Genomic DNA, 24,517 nt, shown 5'->3' on the forward strand with positions numbered 1-24,517 from the left:
TTCACTATCCACATACCCTTATATGTGCAACCGAAGCTTTCCGATGAGCGGGGTGTGACAGGCTCTACATGGCCTTTACATGCCATTCCAACTTCCCCCATGGGTCCCATCTCATCCTTTCTAATGCCTGGACGGGCGGCCATGTCAACAGAAATGAAGTTGGCTTGTGCACCATTATCAAAGAAAATCAATGCATGTTGATCCCTAATTTTGCCCCATGCTCTGTACAACTCAGTAGCATCATCATTGGGCTGATCATTAACAACATCGGGCACCAATCCCACTCATGTTTTGGGCTTTTTTCCTTTAGAATCTCTCTGATTTTCTGATTTTCCAGCTTGCTCCCTATCGGAACAATCCCTTGCAATGTGACCCTCCAGTTCACAAATAAAACATTTATTTGCAGCCATCAATTCCCTATGTTGTGCCAATGTTTTCGAGCCCTTTCTTTGTTATTTTGGCCTCTTTTCAGGCTGATATTCAGATCTTCCCCTTTTCTCAACCTTAAACAACTTTTTATTCGGCTTCTCCCCACTCTCTAAGAAGCCCGAATCCTTCCCACGCAGCAAAGCATCGGCTGTAGCAGCAATCTCTGTAAGCTAAGACATGCTAAACAAGGTGGATTTAATACAAAAATCCATGATTCCTTTGGGCAGCCCACAAACATATTTTCCACTTGCTCATGAAGGGGTGCAGGGCAATTAGAAGTAATAGGCAGCAATGCATCCCAAAACTTCTTATTATATTGCTCCAAATTCTTACATTTCTTAGCATCCAGCTTATTCCAAGCTGTCATGATGTCCACCTCAAAGGTACTTGTCAACCAATTCGATGCAAACATTTGCTTGAATTGTACCCACGTTGACGGTGCTCTACCTTGCATCAAAAGAGTGGACCACCACTGTAATGCATTCCCTTTCAAGAAAGTGGCTGCCTTTCAAATCTTTGAGGACTCCGTGAGGTTCCCCCTTGAATAGGTTGCATCAAACTGCTGAATGAAAGTCAAAGCTTTCAGCCTATCTTATACACCGCTGAAGGACTCAAACTTCACTCCTTTTCCACCCTCATCATAGTCTTTTGCTGCCCCTTTGGGTGTCAAGTTGTCATACACTGGCTGCTGCAAAAAGGGTGCATTTGCTGAATTCACATCAAAACCAACGTAAAATGGAGCATTTGCATGACCAACATTCATTCCTTGAGCCCCATAAGCATTCGGGGGTGCAGACGCAATACCAAACATACTATTGTGCCCCAGGCATCAAGCCAATGCTGCCACACATAGAGTTTTGCATATTTCCAGTCATACCCAAATACATTGGGCCTTGCACTCCATGCATTGGTTGCTACATACCATAGGGATTTGTGCCATACATTCCCGTATGCGGTCCTTGTCCAACCATAGCATGAAAAATCATGCTTCCACCAAAATATCCTAACTGTCCCATCATAGCATACACGCATGGCTGTCCAAGATCCATTGGATTGGCACTTCCGTGATGGCCTTGCATTTGCATCCCTTGCCTCGTAGGCATCAAATGTTTTATTTCATTAGCATCTTTAGGAGCTTCAAATGAAGGGTTTGGCATTCTCTTCGGTGCATCTTGTTGTCCCGAAGGTGTAGAGGACATCTTCTTCTTCTTGCCTTTGCAGTCCTTTGGAGCATTCAAAAATTGGGTAAATTGAGGATCCTTTGCCAATTCAGCAAAGAGATTTGCTACTGTCCTCATCCGATTCTTGAACTGGTCATCAAATTCCTCTTCACTTTGCTGATCATCAACCTCCTTATGCCCTGAAGGCCATGCATCTTGCCCAACAGCAACATTTTCAGCTTGTTGTCCATGGTCTGAGCCTTGTCCAAGGTCAGGCATTGCATTTCCTTCATTCCCATGTGAACGTTCATACTGAGAGGCATCATCACTACTTGAGTCGATCTCACTGTATGAAGACATATTGCTGTAACTTCTCAGCTGAAGTAAAAATCAGCACTAGCACAAAGCTTTGGCTTGCAATCAAGCGCCACTAGCCCACCAAATCAAGGGATTCAGTGGTATCCCGACAATGGAACCATGAAACCAGCCTTCCTCCTCGGATAGGGTGATAAATCCTTGATTACAACTTAATTACAACAGCAAACAATAAAAGCAAATCTGAAAGTACAAATTTACCTACTAATCTTGGACAATGCACACCCGATCGGCCCAAAAATTGGCGCCCCTTTCGGTATTTCTTTAGCTTTATTGAAGAAAAAGTTGACTTACAATGGGATTCTCCCAATCCCTTTCGGTATTTCAACTCCCCTTGCTGTCCAAAGTGACCAACAAGTCTTCAATCTATTTTGCCCCTTCATTCAGGTACTCAATTGGCCTTCACCCACTTCATAGACGATGGAAATACCCCAAATTCAATGGTTGGCTGGTCCTCCACCTGAATTCAGCTGAAATTCACCTTCAACCTTGTTGAATCCAAGTATTGGAGCTTCCAATTTCTGGCACGCTTCCCAAGGCTGCTGCTAAACTCTAATTTCTGTTGTAAATTAGGGTTTACAGTGGAGAAATTTGCAATTTCTCAGCCTCCAAGGGTCCAAATTCTAAGATCTTCGGAGCAAGGCTGTGAAATGACTGGGAGATGGGAGGGAAAGCTGTAGAGAGAGAAAATTCAGAGTTTTGTTGCGAAGAATGACTGAAAATCAATCAGGTGCAATTATTGCCCTGCCACAACAGCATGTAGATGCAAAGAATTGAAGAAAATCAGTCATTTACTATTGCTGCCCTGCCTCAACAGCCTGTAGATATTGTCTCCTGCTGTAGATTGGTCTTATTTTGCCGCTAGCGATTGAAAGGAACCAATGCTTCTAAATCTAAGGCTTCGGTTGGTCAATCCTCTCAAAAGAAGAGGAAGGACCAAAAGAAGAAGAAGGACAAATCCAAGAAGAACAAAGAAAAGGAGTCCACTTGTCACATCTATGGCAAGACAGGTCACTAGAAGAAGGATTGCCCCGACAAGGAGAAGAAGAACAAAGAGAAGAAGGAGAAATCTTCAAAGGATTCCGGAGCGGTGGTTGCTTCCTCATCAGTTGCTTTCCTCCACTTGGAGATGGTTGAGGATACGATCTTCTTTTGGTGCACAAAGATTTGCGCCCTCAGCCTCTTGGTCAAATTTGATGTGGATTCTTTTCAGATTCTTGATCATGGATCGAGACAAGTCCTTTCTTCAGCTTATGAGGAGAATGGAGCCTATAAGTTGCAGTATTCTTCTGCCTTGACTTCTCTTTTTCTTACCTCCCAAACCCAGTCTAAGCTTTGGCATGCTCGGTTTGGCCACCTCAGCTATGATTATTTTCAAAAGGCGTCAAAGGGACAGCTTGTTTGAGGTTTGCCGGATATTGCGGTGAGCCAACAGCCTTGTGTATCCTGCATCTGTGGGAAGCAGACTCGTGATGTTCCCAGCAAGGCTTCAAGGTGGTCTTCAACACCCTTGGAGCTTGTTTCTACCAATCTTTGTGGACTAACGAGGACAAAGTCTCTTAGAGGCAGCTTGTATTTCATGCTAATTGTGGATGATTACAGCAAGATGACATGGGCTTATTTCTTGAAGCTGAAGTCAAAAGCCTTCTCCAATTTTAAGGATTGGTCGCTCTTCGAGGAGAACAGATCAGGCCAGAAATTGTAGATCTTACAATCAAATAACGGCAAAGAATTTGTTTCTAATGAGCTTGCTTGTTTTTGTGCAGATCGTGGTATTCACCAAGAATTTGCCAATACAAACACCCCTCAAGAGAGTGGCATGTACCATGATGGAGCATCATCAGACACCTCAATGTCTATGGGCTAAGACTGTGGCTACTGCAGTTCACATCCGTAATCAATCCCCTACTTCCGTTGAGGTTGGTATGACCCCTTGTGAGGCGTACTTTGGGTCTAAGCCAAATGTTTCTTATTTCAAGATTTTTAGGTGTGATGCCTATGTTCACATCCTGAAGACACAACGTGACAAATTTGAAGCGGCTTCCAAAAGACAGGTGTTTGTGCACTATAGCTTGCAATCTCAAGGCTACAGATTGTATGATCTCATTAAGCAAGATATCTACACGAGTCATGATATTAGGTTTGTGAAAGTTCCAACCTCAAAGGGGAGTGAGGAACACCCTGTTCTTGGGGATCCCGGTGATAGGCACCCGCGACTGTTCCTCTAGAGCCTATGCCTCTTGAGGGCTCGTCAGATGAGAAGCTTAGTTCTCAGCCACCAGATTCACCATTTGCTCCCCCGCCATTGATGGACCTTCCAGAAACTTCAGCAGATGGAGAGCGACAAGGTGAGATCCAACCTCCTCCTCGTTGGACTCGTGACACTTTCTTGATGCAAGGATTGAGGGGGTCCCTAGGAAGTGGCAACCGCCACAGGATGGCCTGCGATGCTCTTAGCGAAACCAAGCACACCACACCGAGCTTGTTTACACTAATTATTGTTTGATGACCCATGTCATGCAAGATCAAGAGCCCACCTCCATGAAGGTGGCCATGATCATTGGCAGAAAGCAATGAAGTAGGAGCTGGAGTCGATTGAGAGGAATGGCAGTTGGTATCTTGTCCTGAAGCCTCCTCATAAGAAGATCATTGGAGTCAAATGGATCTTCAAGACCAAGTACCACAATGATGGCATGTTGGGCAAGCACAAGGCTTGCCTTATTGCTAAAGGTTTTACACACGCCCAAGCATTCATTTCCATGATACTTTTGCCCCTACAGCTCGGATAGCTACTATTCACGCAGTTCTTGCCTTGGCTAACCATAGGAGATGGCTGGTCTATCAACTAAATGTGAAGTCTGCCTTCTTAAATGGGGAGTTGAAGGAGGAGATCTATGTTGAGTAGCCTCTAGGCTTTGGTTCTTCTAATGGTAAGGTGTACCGGTTGAGGAAGGCTCTCTATGGCCTTAAGCAGGCTCCCCATGCTTTGAATAAGAAGATTGCCTTGTTCCTTTAGGAGAAATTGGGGTATCGGTGTTTCACAACCGATCCCCAGCTTTATGTTCACACGTCAGGTGGAGGTTGTGTGTTGTTTGTCCTTTATGTGGACAACTTGATTGTGACAAGTAACCATACTCAGATCGTCAAGCTTACGAAGGCAACACTTCATGAGAAGTTTGAGATGACAGAAATGGGACTTCTTCATTTCTTTCTAGGTCATGAGATCTATCAAACTCCGAGGGGGATCTTTATTTTCCAACAATGGTATGTACAAGAGCTCTTGACTACATGTGAGATGGAGGGATGCCAATCTCTTACGACTCCTATGGACCCGAATTGGAATGCTACAACTCATTCCGATTCTCCTTTGGCAGATGCTACCCGTTATATTGGTTGGCTCCTTGATCTGGCTTCTTAATACTTGTGTTGACTTATGTTATGTTGTAGGTGTGCTGGCCAGGTTCATGAGTGAACCCAAGATGGTGCATTAGCAAGCTGCTCAGCAAGTTTTGCGGTTCCTACAGGGGTCCCCTGCTCTTGGGATCTATTATCACTGATATAGGTGCTACACACTTGGTACTTACAAGATGGAGTGATTCCCATTGGGCTTGCAATGTGGATCATCAAAGATCCATGACCGGTTATTACTTTACCTTGGGTGTTGGTGTTGTTTCATGGAATAGCAAGAAGCAACCTACAATTGCCCTATCTTCGACTAAGGCGGAGTATCAAGTGGCGTGTTCTACTACATGTGAGACATTGTGGCTTTGCAAGCCCTTGGAGGAGCTTGGCTGCCCACAGAGAGGTCCTACTATTCTACAATGCAACAATGAGAGTTGCATTGCCTTGGCCAGGAACCCTGTGTTTCGTGCTCAGACGAAGCATATTGAGATCCAGTACCATTTCATTCGAGAGAAGATTCTAGATGAGACCATTTCCTTGGTCTATTGCAAGACAGAGGACAATCTTGCAAACTCGTTTACCAAGGTGCTTCCTCAGGCTTTACTTTGACAACACTCCAAATCCCTTAGCCTTCTGCCATGTCCAGGATCTGAGAGAGGGTTTTAGAGTTGGACATCCCCTAGACAGGCAAGAACACTAGGTACAGCAGGTACAAAAGTGCCACATGTCAGCTAACATGTCAGACAAGGGCAGGCTGCAGGTCGGACAGCTGGTTGGTCAGCTTTGTTGACCAGCTGACCTGTTATTATTGGCATTTTCTTGCTGGCCTATTTATTGGCTGTTCGGAATAAAGGGTCACCGTGCCTTTTATTATGTTCGGGTGTAAATGTACCCTTACACTTTGTACTTTATATATATTCAAAACCTAAAATGTGGTACACTAGTCATTGTACCAAATACCCATTGTGTCGTGCTCACGCTCTCTCTCACACTACTACTCTCAACTCCCTGCACTCTCATCTCAGCTCACACACAAACTTGTAAACAACAAACTGGTATCAGAGCTCACAGCCTGTGCACGCTTTCCAAAGTCAATAACAGTCGTCGGGCTGAGTGACAGACAAGCAGGAGCTTTAGGCACTAGTCGTCAGTATTTGGCACGTACAGGAGAGGCAGTCGACAAGCTGAGGTTGACGCAAGCTAAACGAGACCTGCACAACCAGTCAGTGTACATGTGACCAGACTCAGTGTCCGTGACATGACTAGGCAACTAGGCGACAGGTTCAGCGCAGACGAATTGGCGCTGACGGACATGCTACAACTTGAGATTGGATGAGACGACAGACTGTAGGCGGTTGGCACATCGCCAGGTAACAAACAATCGGGGATACAAGCCGCAACCCAAGCAGCACGTTCGACGGCGGTAGGTTCGACGGGCAGTAGACAGGTCGCAGATACGTCGGAAGGCAGCAAGACAGTCCGGCGACAGTTCGCAGGCTAGGCGGCAAACTTTATGGGTCCTAGTCAACGCCAAAACAGGCTTGTCACTTTTTTTTTTCTTCTTTTCCTCTTCAAAATTTTTCTCCTTAATTTTTGCCATTCTTTTGTCGGGCATTCACACGCATAGGCACAACGTGAAATTTCGCCCAAGAAAATTGGGGCTTTTCTCCAATTTGGGAATTTCAGCAAAGTCCAGGACAATCCGACTCAGAAATTACACATTTTGTGCACATTTTTCCGAGAAATTTTGGGGCTTCTCACATTCTAGTGGAATTTTCTCAATTTCGCTGAAATTTGTGCACCCTAAACCCAAGAAAGTTGGGGCTTATGCAAAATCCTTTCAATTTGTGCAACTGATATGTGCTCTTGGGTATGTGTATTGATGCAATGATAGATTACCTTCTAAAAATTTGGGCCTCTTGACCCAAATTGTCAAATTTGTGCTCGGGAATGCTTTCGGAGTAGAAATTGCAATGAAATTTTGGGGATTTCACATGTAACTGGTGGCTTGGTCTCTAATTGTGTTAAAAACTGCTTGAGGAGTGCACCAAACGACACTTATTAATTCTGAAAACTCATTTGCAAATGTGAAAATTTCGACAATCTTGGGATTTTCATTGCTGGTTGGTCCTCTTGTGCATTGTGGTCACTTGTGTCATATTTGGGCTTGCCTTTGGTGATTGGTTAGTCAATTTGGGACTACAAATTATGGCTGGAAACAGTGACAGCAGTAATCTTTTGCACATTAAGAAGCTTGAGGATGCCCATAATTTTGCAATCTGGTAGAAACAATGCTATAATGTCTTGGTGCAGAAGAAACATGTAAAGCCCATCAAAACAAAGGGAATCAAACCAGCAAACAGGGAACAAAACGAGTGGGATGACTTGGACGAGCTTGCTCACTCTACCATCGAGCTCTCAGTGTCAGACAACTTACTCTTCAACATTGAGAAGCTGAATTCAGCATATGCAATGTGGCAAAGGCTTGAAGAATTGTATGCTCAGAAAAGTGCAGCCAGCAAGGTTTATTGGCTGAAAAAACTGATGGACTTTCGCATGAAAGAGGATACAGCCATGTCTGTAAATTTGAATGAGTTTAACTCAATTTTCAGTCAAATAATTGCTTTGGATTTTCATATTGATGAAGAGTTCAAAGCTACCTTCTTGCTATGCACTCTACCTCAAAGTTGGGATACTTTCAGAACAGCCTTGAGTAATTCAAATGTTCAGCTGTTATACTCTAATGTGGAGAGTTCTTTGCTGATGGAAAAACTCAATAGGCAAAATAACTCAGCAAACAAGTCTTCAAATGCATTACACACTATTTCAGCATAAGAGCAGTTCTGAAAACTGAGCGCACAGAAAATTTCGTGGAAAGAATGTGGAGTGCCATCATTGTGGCAAAAAGGAGCACTACAAAAGGAATTGCTTTCAGCTGAAGAAAGAGCAGGGTAAAAACAAAAACAATGAAGCCAACAAGGCTGAAAACAAGGACAGTCAGCATGCCAAAAAGAGCAATGTAAAAATAGAAGAGGTTAATGTTGTCACTCATGATAATGACAATGATGGTAATGTACTTCTAGCTTCTTCTTTAGATGCACATGCATTGATTGCAGATTTTAAGGATGGCATTCACACTTGGATACTTGATTCAAGTGCATCCTTTCATGTCACACCACATCATGAGTGGTTCTCTAACTACAATGGTGCAATACGTGGCGTTGCCCACTTGGGGGATAACTATGCATGTAAAATTGCAAGTATTGGCAATGTGAAACTAGAATTTCAGCATGGCTCCATGTTTGTTTTGCATAATGTGAGACATGTACCTCAACTCAAGAAGAGCTTAATCAACACAGGGCAACTAGATGATGAAGGCTATCACGCCACCTTTGGGGATAGCAAATGGAAAATATGTAAGGGCTCCCGCATTGTTGCCAAGGGGTCCAAAAGTGATACTCTGTATCCTTTGCATGTATCTAGTCAGTGTGACCGTGTTGTCACCATAACTGAGCAGCCAAGTGTTTCTTTGTGGCATAGCCGGTTGGGACACATGAGTCAACCTAGAATGAAAATGCTCTCTCGTTTGGGTTATTTACCGTGTTTGAGGTATGTTGATTTTGAACAGTGTGATCATTGCATTTATGGTAAACATACTCAAACGTCACACAAAAAATCTCTCTCTAAAGTCTTCACCCTTAGAGTTAGTACATTCAAATGTATATCAAATGCCAAGGTTATCTTTAGGGGAGGAAGAAGTATTTTATTATCTTTGTTGATGATGCCACATGCAAAGTTTGGGTTTATCCAATCCGTCGCAAAGACAGGGCCTTGGATAAATTTAAAAATTTCTTGGCACTTGCTGAAAATCAGACCAGTAAGACATTAAAACACCTTTGCTCTAACAATGGTGGGGAATATGTGTACAAAGCCTTTCAAGACTTTTGTGACAACAAAGGGATTAAGAGGTAGCTTATTGCTCCTCATAATCTGCCCCAAAAATACGCAAGGAAGAACACATCAAACTTGAGTCAAAGTCCTATAAATGTATTTTCCTAGGATATGGTGATGAAGGTGAAATGGGTTATAGATTATAGGATCCTGAGAAAAGAAAAGTAGTACGCAGCAATGATGTCATCTTCCGAGAAGATCGCATGCACAAACAACCCGAAAGAACAGAGGAAGTCTGAAGGGTTGTATTCTGGGAGGATGTACCAATAGGACAACAAAGAATGCCCATTAGACAACAGCAAATACATACTGAAAATGTCCCTGAAAATGCAAGGAATGATGCTGTAAATGATCAGTAAGATCTTGCCCATGATGTCCCACAAATTCAATAAGAACATGTGCACCTAGAACAACCTGAACCAGATATACAGCAAGTTGTACCTACAGAACAGCAAGCTGTTAATGCAGATTTACATGCTGAATAGCCAGCAAATATTGACCACTGGGTCCATAGGTCGACCAGAGTACAAACAACCAAGTAGATTTGTTCCTGGAGTAAACTATGTGGCTGATTATGTCATGTTAACAGATTATGGTGAACCGTCATGCTTCCAAGAAGCAATGGACAGACAAGATAGTAAGAAATGGCAAAAAGCAATGCTATCAAAGATGGAATCTCTCATGAATAATGGCATTTGGAATTTGGTACTTTTGCCAAAAGGACAAAAAGTGCTACCTTGCAAACAGGTTTACAAAATGAAAGTTACTTCTAGTTCTTTGCCCAAGTACAAGGCACGCTTGGTTGATAAAGGGTACAAGCAAGAACATGGAATTGATTTTGATGAAATCTTTTCTCTTGTAGTCAAAATGACTACTTTTCTAACCATCTTGGGCTTGGTTGCATCTGAGGACATGGAACTCATACAGATGGATATAAAAACCACCTTCTTACATGGTGATTTGCATGAGGAAATCTATATGTAGCAGCCTAATGGTTTTGTTGCAAAGGGAAAAGAGCACATGGTGTGTAAACTCGACAAAAGTTTGTATGGGCTGAAGTAGGCACCACACGAATGGTATCACAAATTTGATACATTCATGCAATCTCAAGGATTTCATTGTTCTCAAGTTGATCATTGCTTATATACCAAGAAGGCAGCAGATGGCAGCCTTATTCTCTTGGTATTGTATGTGGATGACATGCTAATTGCAGGCAAGGATGTTCATGCCTTGGACTCCTTGAAGCAGAGTCTACACAATAGCTTTGATATGAAAGATCTCGGTGAGGCAAATCACATTCTTGGCATGCGTATACTCAGAGATAAATCAAAGGGTCTTCTTTATCTGTCACAACAGGAGTATATTACCAAAGTTCTGCAACGTTTCAATATGGAGGGAGGTAAAGCTATTAGTGTACCATTGCCTCCATATGTGAAACTTAGTACAGATGATAGCCCTACATTAGATGATGGTAAGGCTGAAATGGCCAAGATACCTCATGCTTCAACTGTTGATAGCTTGATGTATGCTATGGTTGCTACATGTCCTGACATTGCATTTGCGGTGGGAGTAGTTAGCAGATACATGGCATATCCTGGCAAAAAGAATTAGGAAGCAATGAAAGGTATCATGAGATACCTTAAGGGCACAAAGGATTTGTGTATTTGCTTTGGTAAGCAAAAGTCATCTGTTGTTGGTTTCACGGATGCAAACTATACTGGCCATCCTGACTATAGGAAGTCTACTTCAAGATATGTGTTTATGTTCACAGGAGGAGCAATCTCTTGGATATCTAGACTGCAAAAGTGTGTTGCATTGTCTACTACACAGAGGCAGAGTATGTGGCTGCCATAGAGGCATGCAAAGAGGCTTTACGGCTTTCGCGTCTAGTGAGACACAGGTTCCTATCCTCCACTGTGACAGTCAGAGTGCTATCATGCTAGCACAGAACCCTGTCTTTCATGCAAAAACAAAGCACATATAGGTGAAGTATCACTTCATCAGGGATATACTTGATAACAAAGGCATTGAGCTTGTCAAGGTACATACAGATGATAATCCTACAGACCTTCTCATGAAAGGTCTCCCAGCCGAGTGGTTTGCTCATTGCTGCCAGATGATGAGGGTTGGATAGTATATGTGTCTTTCAACTTTGTGCATACATAGACTTAGCTGATTCTTTCCTCTACCTTCAAGCACGTTGCCTTTAGGTGGGAGGTTGTTGGGAATTAAGGGTCACCGTACCTTTTATTGTGTTCGGGTGTGAACGCACCCTTACACTTTGTACTTTATATATATTCAAAACCTAAAATGCGGTACACTAGTCATTGTACTGAATACCCATTGTGTCGTGCTCACACTCTCTCACACACTACTACTCTCAACTCCCTGCACTCTCAGCTCGTGCACAGACTTGTAGACAACATTGGCCATTGTCTTCACAGTCATGGTCACACCAATTTTCAAGCTGCAGACCGTGGAGATTGCCCTCGGGGTTCACAGAGGTTGAGGTCTTCAAGGTGGAGACATATGCAAACATTTGCTATGCACCCGTGTATATTTCTGCATCCTTATACAACATTCTTCACTGCCGATTTTCTATGTTTCATTGTCTCTTTCTCTCTCTCCTCTCTCTCTATTCACTCTTTGTCTTGGTCATCCGCTTCGGCACTGCTTCACTCTGACAATGAATCCTTCCCATAGTGTAGGCATTTAGGCTTCTGTAAATCTATGTCCGGACACAAGGAAGACTAAATGTTTAACATGTTGCTGCTTCTTGTTATTAGCCTTCTTGTCCTTCTTGTTGCCCCCTCCCAAACCTACAAATTGCAATAAAAGCCTGAAACCACTAGTTCAATCTCCTTGAATTGCTCTCCATGCTCGAAAAAAAGCAAAAGCTAGCACTTCCCATAGAAAAGTTTCCCAAATCCTAGAGGTAAGTAAGCTAGAATGGAAAACATCATACTTGGGAGATGGCAACTTAGCAAGGAAAATCATCACCATGTCCTCCTATGAGATCATCCTACCATGGGTGCAAGCTCATCCTACATATTCTCCATCTTGTTAATATCATCCTGTATAGAAGGAAAATCATCAACAAAAAGCATCCGAAGTTTCTTCTCTATGGTGATGTGGTAGGCAAAGGTCTTTTGATGGTAAAGAGAAAAGAGCTTTGTCCACACCTTCGTTGCAATCCAAAGTCTACCCACATGCACAAGGACAAAATCCTACAAACTCATAAAGAGAAAGGATTGTGCCCTAGAATTGAGGCAATCCCAAACTAGGCAAATGCCTTCTGATGGTAGAGAGTAAAGAGCTTCATCCACACCTCCGCTACCATCCAAAGTTTGCCCACATGCACAAGGAAAAAATCCTACCAACTCATAAAGAGAAAGGATCACACCCTTGAGGCAATCCCAAACTGGGCAAACATCTTCTGATGGTAGAGAGTAAAGAGCTTCGTCCACACCTTGGCTACCATCCAAAGTTTGCCCACATGCACAAGGATAAAATCCTACAAACCCATAAAGAGAAAGGATCACACCCTAGAATTGAGCTGATCCCAAAGGGCTACTTGTCCATGGTCGAACCAATGTAGGGAGGATCTGGATGGAGGTTTGGCATAGTAACTGTTAGTAGTTATGTGTGTATTGTGTGGTCATCTCCTGCCTGTGAGCCTCATTCTGAGTCAGACAACATTAGGAGCTTTGACATTGTTTTTGTCCATCATTTTATGTGTTTAAGTCACTTTAGATGGAGGGCACATTAGTGCATTTCTTTTTGTGCACTTTTGGCTATTTTTTAGGGGTTTGACCACATTTAGGGTTTTCCCTCTTTTTCACCTATATATAGGTGGCCCACCCTCCCACTTTCATTATCCATTATCCATCATTGATCCTTTGTGATCAACCATCCCTTCTCATTCTCTTATCCCCCTACTACCATCTAACGCCCACACTAGCACATAGAGCTGCCTGTTGGGGCTAACTGTTGCAATCACATTGTTCCTTCTCTCTCTTTGTCTCCTCTCCGTGTTCACTTTCCTCTTTCCATTGCACACACATGGTATCAAAACCACGTGTGGGAGCCAGAGTTTACAAAGAGGAGCGATCTGTCCACCATTCCAACCAACAGGCGCAATTTACAGGTGGAGATTTCCTATGCTCAGTGCTCAGCTGAGCAAGGCGATCAATCCTCTATCTTTGTACACAGAGTCAGGTGCTGGATAATCTTTGTCTGCTGCATTTTGGGTCAGCAGGTCCTCATCTACACTGGGTGCTTCCTATTTATTGCTTGGCGGCTGCCATCCTTAGCAGGGACAGCAGATCTGCGTTTGTGCAGGGTACTCCATGTTCTGCATTTACAGACCAGGACCCTTCTCCTACAGCCAGGGTGACCCTATTTCCGACTGACAGACCTGCATTTATACTTGTCATAATTTGTGGTTGCTGTGTTTTACTGCTTGGGATCTTCCCCTAACCTGGGCAGCCAGATTCACAGGTGCTAGGCACCTCTTGCCTGCATTTATTGCTGGCAGGTTCTCTCTGAACTGGGCGTCATCTTCAGCATAGCCAGAGGTCTTCTCTGGTCTGTGCAGTTGGTCCTCCCCTGTTCAGCACCTCAGCCCTCTGGAGAGCCCCTTTTGCAGGCTGGACGACCTGTTTATCAGGTGGACAGACCCACCTTATTGCTGAATATACTGGATTCATCTCTGTTTTGGGCTGGGAACCCCTTTTTGGTGCTGACATCATCATCTGTAGAGCTTACAGCCTGCATTTTCAGTCAGCATACCTTCCAGAATCCAATTCTCCCTTCCTACCTTGAATACTCCCCATCTCCATCAGTCTTTTCTGATCCATAGGTTGACGGACCCCGTACAAGTGGACATTCCAGTTGCAGCATCTTCTTTGTTTTCTTGCAAGTATTTCTTGAAGGACACATATGGCCAACATGTATGCTATGGAGGATCGTGTGGTTCGGGATCATTCAAATCAACCACCATCTTATTACTCTTTCTCGTTATATTCTTCCAAGGCTTCTAGTCCCTGGTTGGCATTAATGGCATCTCCTATGCAAGTGCCAGTCCTACCCTGTCTCTCCCCATCCAACAAGCTAGATGGGACAAACTACCCTCTATGGTTGTGCCACTCCATCTCCTCGACGATTGTGACCTTTGGAATTCTGTTATAGTCCCTATACCCCAACCTACTGTGGATCTTCATGATAGTGTGACCGTGGATTTGGCAACTTTATGGGATCAGTTGAATGCCAAAGCCCACTCTTCACTCCTTTTGAGTTGTATAGATTCTGTGCTCGTGCATGTTAGAGACATCTTCACACCGCTGCAAAGATTTGGAGGAGATTGGCATCTCTCTTCCTGATCAAGGCATTTGGGCATCGATTATCTCTTGAGTTGAAGCTACAACAGCTCTCTCTCGTTCGCACATTCCCCTACGATGAGAGACCACATCCATAGGATAGAGCTTTCATTCCTTGGTACAGACATTTCTTCGAAGGACCTAGTTATGACACTTCTCTCACATCTTCCGTCACAGACATATGATGTGTTCTACACCAATCTTCTCACTTCTCGTAGTTGGAGACACTCACTTGGAAGGAGCTAGTTCCATTGGTGCTTGAGGAGGATACACATCACAGTGAGACAAATTCTTGCTGAAGCCATGCACATGGCCATGCTTATGTGGCTTTTTCTACAAGTACAAGACAAGCCAAGTAAAATAAAGGAAAGAGGAAGAAGTTAGAGTCATCTTTCGACTCTAATACAACTTTTGTGGGGAAGTATAGAGGATACCCCAAGTGTCCTCATTGTGGAAAGACCTGACACCCCGAGGAGAAGTGTTGGAGGATATAACCTCATCTTCATCCAAGAGCTAAGGGTGGATCTACATCAAAGTCTTCATCTACCTCTACTTCGTCACCTGCTATTTCCATGGAGTCAATGTTTCTACACGTTTATCAAGTGGAGGAGCCTTCTTTGACTCTCTTCTTCTAAGCAACCTTGGCTCTTTGACAATGGCGCATCAAGTCCTACGACTCCCCCAAGGTGATTTGTTACAGGATCTCCGTCCGTCAAAGGATATTGTCATTGCTCGTGACATTTCTTTAGTACCTATTAGTGGTGCTGGCACCTTGCCTCCATTGTCTAACCATCCAACACGCTTCATTTCTAAGGCCCTACTACATGTTTTGGACTTGGGCTTTTCTCTCCTCTCAATTCATGGCCTTCCTAGACTTGGAAACCACGTTGTCTTCACCAAGCCGGGCCGGCAATCTTTGTTGGGGACTCTTCTACCAGAGCCACTTTTGAGACATTAGCAAGAGAGGGCTATCTATGCTCCATTCCCCTTTCTTTGTGCAGGGCCCTCGGAGGCAAATTTTCTATTACCACACCTGTTCCCGATTGTGCACCATCTATTCCACAGATTCCATTGCATCCCCCAACATCTCCCCTCGTGGTTCCCTTGTACCTCCCATCCTTTCCAAAGGGGGCCGATATTGGTGATGTGGCTACGGATTTCCTAGCCCTTTGTTTCAAAGGGGGCTTCCCAAGATCGTAAGGAATTTCTTCAAGGTTTTTAGTCTACTTTGAGCCGTTCTTTTATGTGACTACCCCTTTTCTTCATCATCAAGCCACCACTCCCTACCGCGTGGCCCTTGGTCCCTAGTGTTTCTACGCAGCTTATGGGGCCTTCGATAGTTCCTCACTATTGTCTCATAGTTGGATTAGAGGCTTTGCTCACCCATTCTCAACTAGAGTTTTCAGGAATGATCCGCTCGAGGCCTCTCTGTTTCCATTGCCCTTTGGTGGCCTTTGTTTTGATTGGATGTTTATATGGAGAGGGGGTCTTGCTCCTTGGTTGACCTTCTTCATCATCGGACTACATCAGCATTGGCACTCTTCTTGCCACCCTCAGAATTGCATCTCCTTTGGCCTTCCACCACATCTAGGATCTGAGAGGGGATGTTAGCAATCATGTGTGCCTTGTGTAGTCATGTCCTACCTATGAGCCTTAGTCTGAGTCAGACGAGGACATTAGGAGCTCTGACATTGTCTTTGTCTATCATTTTGTGTTTTGGACACTTTAGATAGAGGACACATTGGTGCATTTCTTTTTGTGCACTTTTGGCTATTTTTTAGGGGGTTGATCACATTTAGGGTTTTTTCCCTTTTTCGCCTATATATGGGCAATCTACCCTCCCACCTTCATTATCCATTATCCATCATTGATCCTTCATAATTAGCCAACCCTCCTCATTCTCTCATCCCCCTGCTACCGTCTGGCTCCCACATTGACGCGTAGAGTTGCGTGTTGGAACTAGTTGTTGCAACCTTGTAGCTTCAACCACTGCAGTCACATTGTTCCTTCTCTCTCCTACATTCTCTCTTTGTCTCCTCCTCTCTGTGTTCAATTTCCTCTTTCCATTGTACACACAAACATAAGAAACTCCAAAGTATTGACAAATACAATGGAAAGAGTAAACCCGATACCAATACAAGAAGACTGCATCATATATAGTCCTCAAACCTAGACATGCCATCCTATCAAAACTTATCGTACCTCATGTGCTTATGAAGCCAGTCAAGCAATTAGTGGTAACTAGAGCTTCATCTTGCATGGAACTAGTAACAAGTCTCTTGTCTTGAGTCAAGGGGATGGCAAGTAGTGAAATATGGTCTCTCTTGCCAGGATGCAATCAAGTGGGAAGGCAAAAAGGAATATAGTGTCATAATTTCTTGAGTCGAATTCAAGACGTGCCATCATGATGCCTAGATTCAATTCATATTTTCATGTAGTCCTTTATTAACTTCAGTTGATGTGCAGGCTATGGGTACAAATATTCATGAAAACCTCAACATGGATCAATAAAACCACTTGGAGGGATTCAATGGATGCTCTAGCTTGGGCTTGAAACCAAACAACCACCTACCAAAATCTTTCTACACAAACCAAGCCTTCATGCACAACTTCCAATGAGCATAATTAAGGCCTTTGATTTTGTAATAACTATTAGTACAAGGATACAACACAATGATATGGAATGAGAAAGAAATACCCACATGATAAATGCAAGAACCACCAATCACACAAGCAACACATAAACCACCACAATCGAATTCACACAAAAGACAAGTATGTGAGAACAACCTGCCTGATGTAACATGGCAAACACACCACTCTATCATGCCAACAACAGCACTTAAATGCCACACCTGCCATTCAAGGTCAACACCGACAACTTATAGTCGAACACAAAGTTGACAAGGCCAATATACCAACACTTGGTAACTAGCAATGCCCCTAACCAAAACAAGTCAATAGATACACAATGATTGATCAAAATGCAACTATAGCAAGGCATATATAAACCAAACAATTTGACAAACGCATCAATGTTAACAAAAGTATCAAGCAAATGACGACTTACACTAGGAACATATGCATACATCACGATACGTAAGCCCGGCATCAATAGGCAAAACAAATCATTGATATCTTAGCATGGGTGCACAAAAGAAGCTCAAGGATATCTATCTACTACATATACCACTCACACGTGCAAGTAGGGTCAATGCAAACATCAGCAGTAACAATACAACAAAATGCAAGCAACCAAAAGCGATGGAGCAACAAATATTTGCACTAACAGACCTTAACATTTGATACCAGCTAGGTTAGAAGAACAAAACAAATAGCAGAATGCTACAAAAGAAAGACACAAGATTGATGAAAGAGACAATGTACAAGATCAAAAAGAAAATTGGAATCCACTATGATAATCAAGAGTGTGATGATTGACAGAGGGCTCACATACTCCACAAGCTCCCTCTCTTACCACCAAGAAGCTACAAGTACATGAATGAATGGCTATGGCCACACTCTCTCCTTATAGATAAAAATAAATGAGTTGTCCTACCACAAAATATGTTGGCCAATAAACAATAAAAGGCTACCCAAACAATAGGGAATGGGAACCCAAGAACCTATGAAACGACCATTTCTAACGGCTAGCTGCAAAGACAACACCAAACCCCATTTCCGCAACACTCTACATATATAGTTAAGGGGATACTTAGATTGATTCACCTCAATTTGTGAGTGTACTTAGTAACTAAACAATGGGTGTCCACACAAGGACAACAAGGAGTGATAATGGTGGTGAGTTATTTTCCCACGAATTTATCAAGTTTTTACATGACCATGACAATCAACATCAGCTCGCATCAACTCTCTTCTCAAAACAAAGAGGTTAAGCATAGGATTGACACACACCAAATGACAAGATAGGTAATCTCATTGCCCGATCTAAGCTTCCCATTTTTGTTAAATGTACCTCCGAAGCCAAAGCTTACCATTACTTTGATCCTTGGATGAACAAGATTCCAATTAAGAAGGACATATGAGATGAGAGGAACATTATGCAAACTACTAAGTGTACTTGATGATTCTCCCTCTCCTATGTCTATTAAGCCAAATTTGCTTCCCAATCTTGAACCACCCACAAAGTCTTTTGCTCCTAGATCACCTCCTCCAAACTTGTTACCTCATTGGTACCAACAAATCGTACAAGATTTAGCAATGCTTTCATCAAACTCTATCCAAGATGGTCTTGGACACTCTACTAGGCTTGCACTACTACATCCTTTGCATCTATCTTTGCAACAAATTATGTAGCTCGCATTGAGCCCAAAATGTGGCAAGAAGCTCTCGAGCATCCCAATTGACATATTCCCATGGAAAAGGAGCTTCAAAATATTAACCATAATGGGGCTTGGACATTGGTGGATTCTCCTAGTCACAAGGAAGTCAATAACGAATGAGTGGATCTTTCACACAAAGCTCAAAGCAAATGAGACTGCATCATATCGATCCCGAAGGGCGCCCCACGTGGCTGGGTGGGGGGGGATTGGGATGTGGAGGGGATCCAATACACCTTGAGCTCTAAGGTGGAGCAAAAAGTAAAGGTTTGGGCGAAGCCCTTGGCCCTTAAATAGCATTCATCATCAGTTACTCAAACTTTTGACAATGCTCAGAATACCTATTTTTCTTAGGGACATTTGTGAACCCAATGTTAATCCAGGGGGGAAGTTACTTTGCTCCTCACTAGCCAATTGTGTATTATAGTTGTTTCTTCCCACCACCCTACTTCGCCATTTGGGAGATGGGAACGAGGGTCCCCTCTAAATATGGCACAAGGGATTTCTTGTGAACCTGATTGAACAACTATGTGAAATGCAAAGGTTCACATCCAAATTCACAAAAGGTGGGTAAATGGGGCTGTGAGATAATTTACAGCACGAAGTTGAAATATTTGGGATATATCAAATCCATGAACAACAGGACTCGACAATTAGTTAATTTTGAAATTTGGTGGGTCATTAATGGCAAATTCAGCAAGTAAATGCCAATCAAGTCACCCCTCTTAGTGATTTTGGACTCGTGGAGTTCATGGTCAAAATCAATTCTACTCTTCCAAGAGTAAACTACCTCAAATGAGGACCAACGAGGGTCATGTCGAGGTTCCAACCCCAAAATGAGGTCCAGCGAATCCTAAGCATCCAAGACGCGCTGCTTTGAGTTTGACCGAGTTATAAAATTCAGCCTGTTGAAATGGGCCTTGTCAATAAATGCATGCTTAGCCATAGTAGACACATGGAAGTTTGTGTGAGGTGTCTCATAAGTGGGTGGCATTGAATGGACAGGTGGGTGACTAGGTGCTATATGTAGCACCAAAGTGCATGACATGGTGACTCTAGGTGTTTGGCCCAAAGCAAATGATTGAGATCCCCAAGTAGCTTCCTCACTCATGGCAACAATCACTCATCCTCAAGGTGGTCCAATACTTTGACTCCGTTAAAACACATTTATACCGAAAAGAAAAACCAAACAAACAAACAAAGGACATGGAGCCCTGCTTGTCATTTATGAGCTCCCTTTTTGGGCCTAAGTGGGGGTGTTAGATCCTACCCTAACTGAGTTCCCATCCAAAAAAAAGGGGGGTCAATTTCTTTTTAGATCATTCTAATTATTGGCCAATTTATTTGGCTATCATAGAGCCCTGACTTGTTGGAAATCTAGTTAAATCAAAACCACATGGAAATTCTGCAAGTTATGGGAGGATAATTGCCTCAAAAAGTCTATAAGAGGGGACCAAGGCTGCTCTTCATTCCACTTTTTCTAGCATTTAGTGCCAATTTCCTCACCAGCTTTTAGTGAGACCACCCTGCTGCCACAACACATTCTCATTAGCCACAATCCTTGCATAGGTGGAGTACTATTGTTGCTCTCCAAGTGACCCTTCCTGCTGCTGCATGGTGCATCTGCTGCTCCAAAGAGAGGTATTTTCAGCACTCTGACTGCTCCAGGCAATCAACTTTGCTGCCCCAGATGTCCACATACATACTAAACAGGACATAGCCTTTTGGCTGACATTAGCTGCTGCTGCAAGTAAATGGAATCTCTTTTTTCTGTCACACTGCCATGCTGCACAAAATGCAAGTCCAATTGCCCTACCCATTCATTGTATTTCTTACCTCGCTTCTGCAGAGGAGCTTGTGCTCACCCTTCCATTCTCACTCACTTCATTCTAAGCATCCATTTTATTAGTCATGTTCTTCAGACTCTTGGTGCCTTATGTTAGGCCTCTTCATCCCACTTCTCCTATTGGACCACTTTGTCTCTCTTTCGATATAGTTTTCATGTATGTTATGGATTTTGTGGAGTGTATAACTACCCAATGGTCACATTACGTATAAATTATGCAACTATTCAACCACCTGTTTGGGAGGACTCCCGCAAATAAACTCCTCTCCACATGCCTAAGTCATCAAAAGATGCTTTCAACGAAGGTAGACAAAGATTGACGATGCTAGTAGCCAAACCCTGTGCATGTAATACTGAACACCTAGAAAGGCTACTATACACAGTTTCAAAGAAAGTTCCCATAACAACTATACCAATGAGAACTTACTCTTAGATGAAGTGAAACCCTTTGCCCACCTGTTTAATAGAGAGTAAATGATAGATTTACTAACAAGAAAGTCCTTCTCAAGGCCTGCCTCTTGTATGTTGTTTCCTTCTTGTACAATAATTTCCTGTAGAGCACACAAGCAGTTTGCTACGACCTGGAATCAAACAGAAAATAACTTTAGTAAAAGCTAAGGGGTGACAGGCCACAGAACACCTATCTGTATCCTCCGTAACTATAAGGTGGCTTGATTGTCAAAGATTTGCATTGGACACAAGGCGTTTTCTCAGTTCTTATTAAGTAATAATGCGATAATGAACGAGATGGCACCCGTCTAGCAGTACTTATCATCAATTGCACTTCCTTTAAAGTTTATTGTCATTTCTTTTGAATGTTGTGATGTGAGCAAAGCAGGTTTCTGACAGATCTCATAGTTTCAACCTCTCTTAGTTTTTCACATAAGCTTAAGATAAGCATTTAACAGCCTAACCAGCCACGCTAATAATTTTTTTAAGAATCAATACTGGCCTAACAGAAGACTGTAGCCTATTGAACTTATATGACAATTCGTGCTTGATCACGTTCAAAATTAGGGCCACTCAATTCTGAATCAAAATTTGTGACATTGGCCACCAAATTAGGGGGGAAAAAACAAAGTTTGTGCACCTGAGGATCAAGGTCCCGCAGCATCAGCTCTTTCAGCATTGCTGGAAAGTCATTCTCTATGCAGGCACTGGGGGCAATGTGGTACAATTTGAGAACCCCCAAGGCTGCTACCATCCTGACATAACCATGTGTGTCCTTCAGGCCTGATCTCAGGGGCCCAACAAGGTATTCCACCAGATTCTTCACTCTCAAAGAGCATAGGCTCCTCAAAGCAAGGCCTCGAATCATGGGATAGTCATCCTGACAGTCCTTCTGTAGGAAATTAATGGTGAGAAGAGCTAGATCAGGGTGAACCCGGGCATAGTTCCCGACATAAAGATAACACATTTTCTTGAGCACGACATCCGATGTAGCTGAGCACATGACCATCTCGCTGAACAATGGAGACACATCGATGCCAACAGTCATGTATGAGATGACCTTCTTGTAAAGCTCTCTTTTCACATCCTCAATGCCGGGGGCGCGGCTGCCTGCGAGCTGACGGAGCTGCGTCTTGAGCTCTGCGATTTCACCTTTCCTGTTTGCAGAATTCCATTCAGGTGGATGCGGTTTTTATTTTTATTTTAAGGGGAGCAAGGAGATCACCTGGTAGATTGGAACATACCCGGATGGGCTTGAGGTCGAAGACGAGCGCTGAGATGCCGATGGAGGCATTGCGTGCGGGAGCAGCAGAAACTAGAGGTCACCCAAGAATGCCGTAGATCATAGTTACTGGGACACAGAGCCAGGCCCCGATCTTAGGCAGCTGCGTACGCCCTGCTCTCTCCCAGAAGGAAATGAACGATCCAATCGCCCAACAGATTTTGCATGAGTAATTCTTCAAAACAACTAGCATAAGCCTCAAGTCTCTCCTCTTTTTTCCTTCCTTTTTTCATTTTATTATAATTGCCCATAAGGGCATGCTTTCTTTTGTAACAAGGGAGGAATTAGCTTCGGTATGAGGTTTTTCTTTGGTGGGGGTGGGGGGGGATCTGAATCATCTATGAAAAGCAGTTAACATTAAGTTAAGGTATGGTATTCTATTCATAGATATTGAAAATTTTGAAGGCTAGTGAATGATTGATTGTAGTTCGAGTGATGATAAATGTACTTAACAATAAATTCTTTATAAGGCATGGACAAAGTGGAAAGTGGGGTAATTGTATTTATTCATTCAATGTTGAGAAGCATGGAATAGATCATGTACAGTATAATACTATGCTAAATGAGGTTTTTTCTCTTCAAAAAGTAATTTTTTTTTACATCTTGCCAAGTGTCCATATAGGTTGTAGCCTACAATAGTTATATTCTTTTTCAGAATATAATCATTTCTTGCTCCAAGTTCCCAGGCTTATCTATGCTATCGGCAGTCACCTTGATGTTAACCTCAAATTTTTCTTCTAACAATTGGTAGATTTTGATGTTTTTTTACAGGTTCTCTTTTGTATTCATGGAGTCTTTATTCAATGCTTGTTGTGTTGCCTACATAAACCTTTCCATTTTGTTAAAATCTGATGTAGTAGATGAAGTGTATGCTCTTGTCTTCTTGCATTGTCACTTTTGGATTTGTTGATAAGTGTTGCTTAGAGTTGGTATTGGATGATGTAGTTGTGCTTGAGCTGGTGACAAGATTTATAGTGGTTGAAGTTGGTGTTCGGTACCGTTAGAATTTTGATTTCTTGTTAGTTTGTTGGACTCTGCTCTTCTGCAATGAATGTTACTATTAGTAGAGATAGTTTTTGGTTTTAAGATAAACATATTGCGAGTATTAAATAAGGTATCTTTTGAGAACTTGCCTAGGAGGTATATGATAGCATTAAATGGATTGCTTTGGGTGCCATGGATAAGGTTGTGGACATCTCTCTTGAGTAAGTATATTACTTTTTCGATGGTCACAGCAAGCTTTTCACAGTCATGAGTGTTCTTATTCTCTATCATATATTTTTTTGGTGGTGTGTTGGCTTCTTCTTTTTTTAAACATCTACTAGGGCCTTGAGTGAGATGTTGGATCCATAATGCAAGGTTTTGATTGTGTATGTAGAGATGTCATTTGTTCTGGTGTCTAGTAAGATTTGGGCAAAAACTGTTCATAGTAGATTATCGTGTGTATCTTCATATTAGATTTTGAATCTATTGAGTACGTGTTTTAGAAGTCCCACATATGAGATGTGTTTATGTTAGTAGGGTTAGTTTATAAGAAAAAAGAAAGAATTGATGATGATAGCAAGATTTATACCCTTTGTAATTATGTTCTATTTTCTAGGTAGGTTCTTGTTGAGTATACACTTGGATGTGTCCATTGAGTTTTGGAGATCAGTATAGTTTGTGAGGCCATTGATGTATGTGGATGGCCTATGGCCAATGATGTTCACCATTCTCGTCTGGTTTGTTATTAGATACATGCGGCAATGTGCTTTAATCGAACTGTGCTTGATTTGTTATTGGTGTGTTCATATGGTTTTAAATGTACAGCTTGAACATCTGCATGCATAGTATGATGTTGTTAGATGCATTTATACTATAGGTTTTTTTATAGAATCTAAGTAGCATTGTTTGTGTCATATGTA

General features: G+C 42.6%; 1 protein-coding gene across 2 annotated transcripts in view; it reads right to left on the bottom strand.

Annotated features, from left to right (window-relative positions):
* The window catches only part of LOC148032215 (adaptin family protein), a 44,336-nt gene extending 21,514 nt beyond the window's left edge, over nt 1-22,822 (bottom strand). Inside the window, exons 1-3 of one of the 2 annotated variants that reach the window (XM_087682869.1) lie at nt 22,557-22,822; nt 21,972-22,488; nt 21,338-21,462 (exon numbers count right to left, since the gene is read on the bottom strand). In XM_087682869.1, coding sequence (XP_087538995.1) covers nt 21,338-21,462; nt 21,972-22,488; nt 22,557-22,573 — 659 coding nt within the window. In that variant the 5' untranslated portion in view covers nt 22,574-22,822. The remainder of the gene's footprint in view (nt 1-21,337; nt 21,463-21,971; nt 22,489-22,556) is intronic. The other variant, XM_087682867.1, reaches the window with a different exon arrangement.
* Between the last annotated feature and the right edge of the window lie 1,695 nt (nt 22,823-24,517).

Source organism: Lygodium microphyllum, chromosome 8, assembly GCF_053477565.2.
Source record: "Lygodium microphyllum isolate KBCC chromosome 8, Lygodium_microphyllum_v1.1.10, whole genome shotgun sequence".
Classification (NCBI taxonomy): domain Eukaryota; kingdom Viridiplantae; phylum Streptophyta; class Polypodiopsida; order Schizaeales; family Lygodiaceae; genus Lygodium; species Lygodium microphyllum.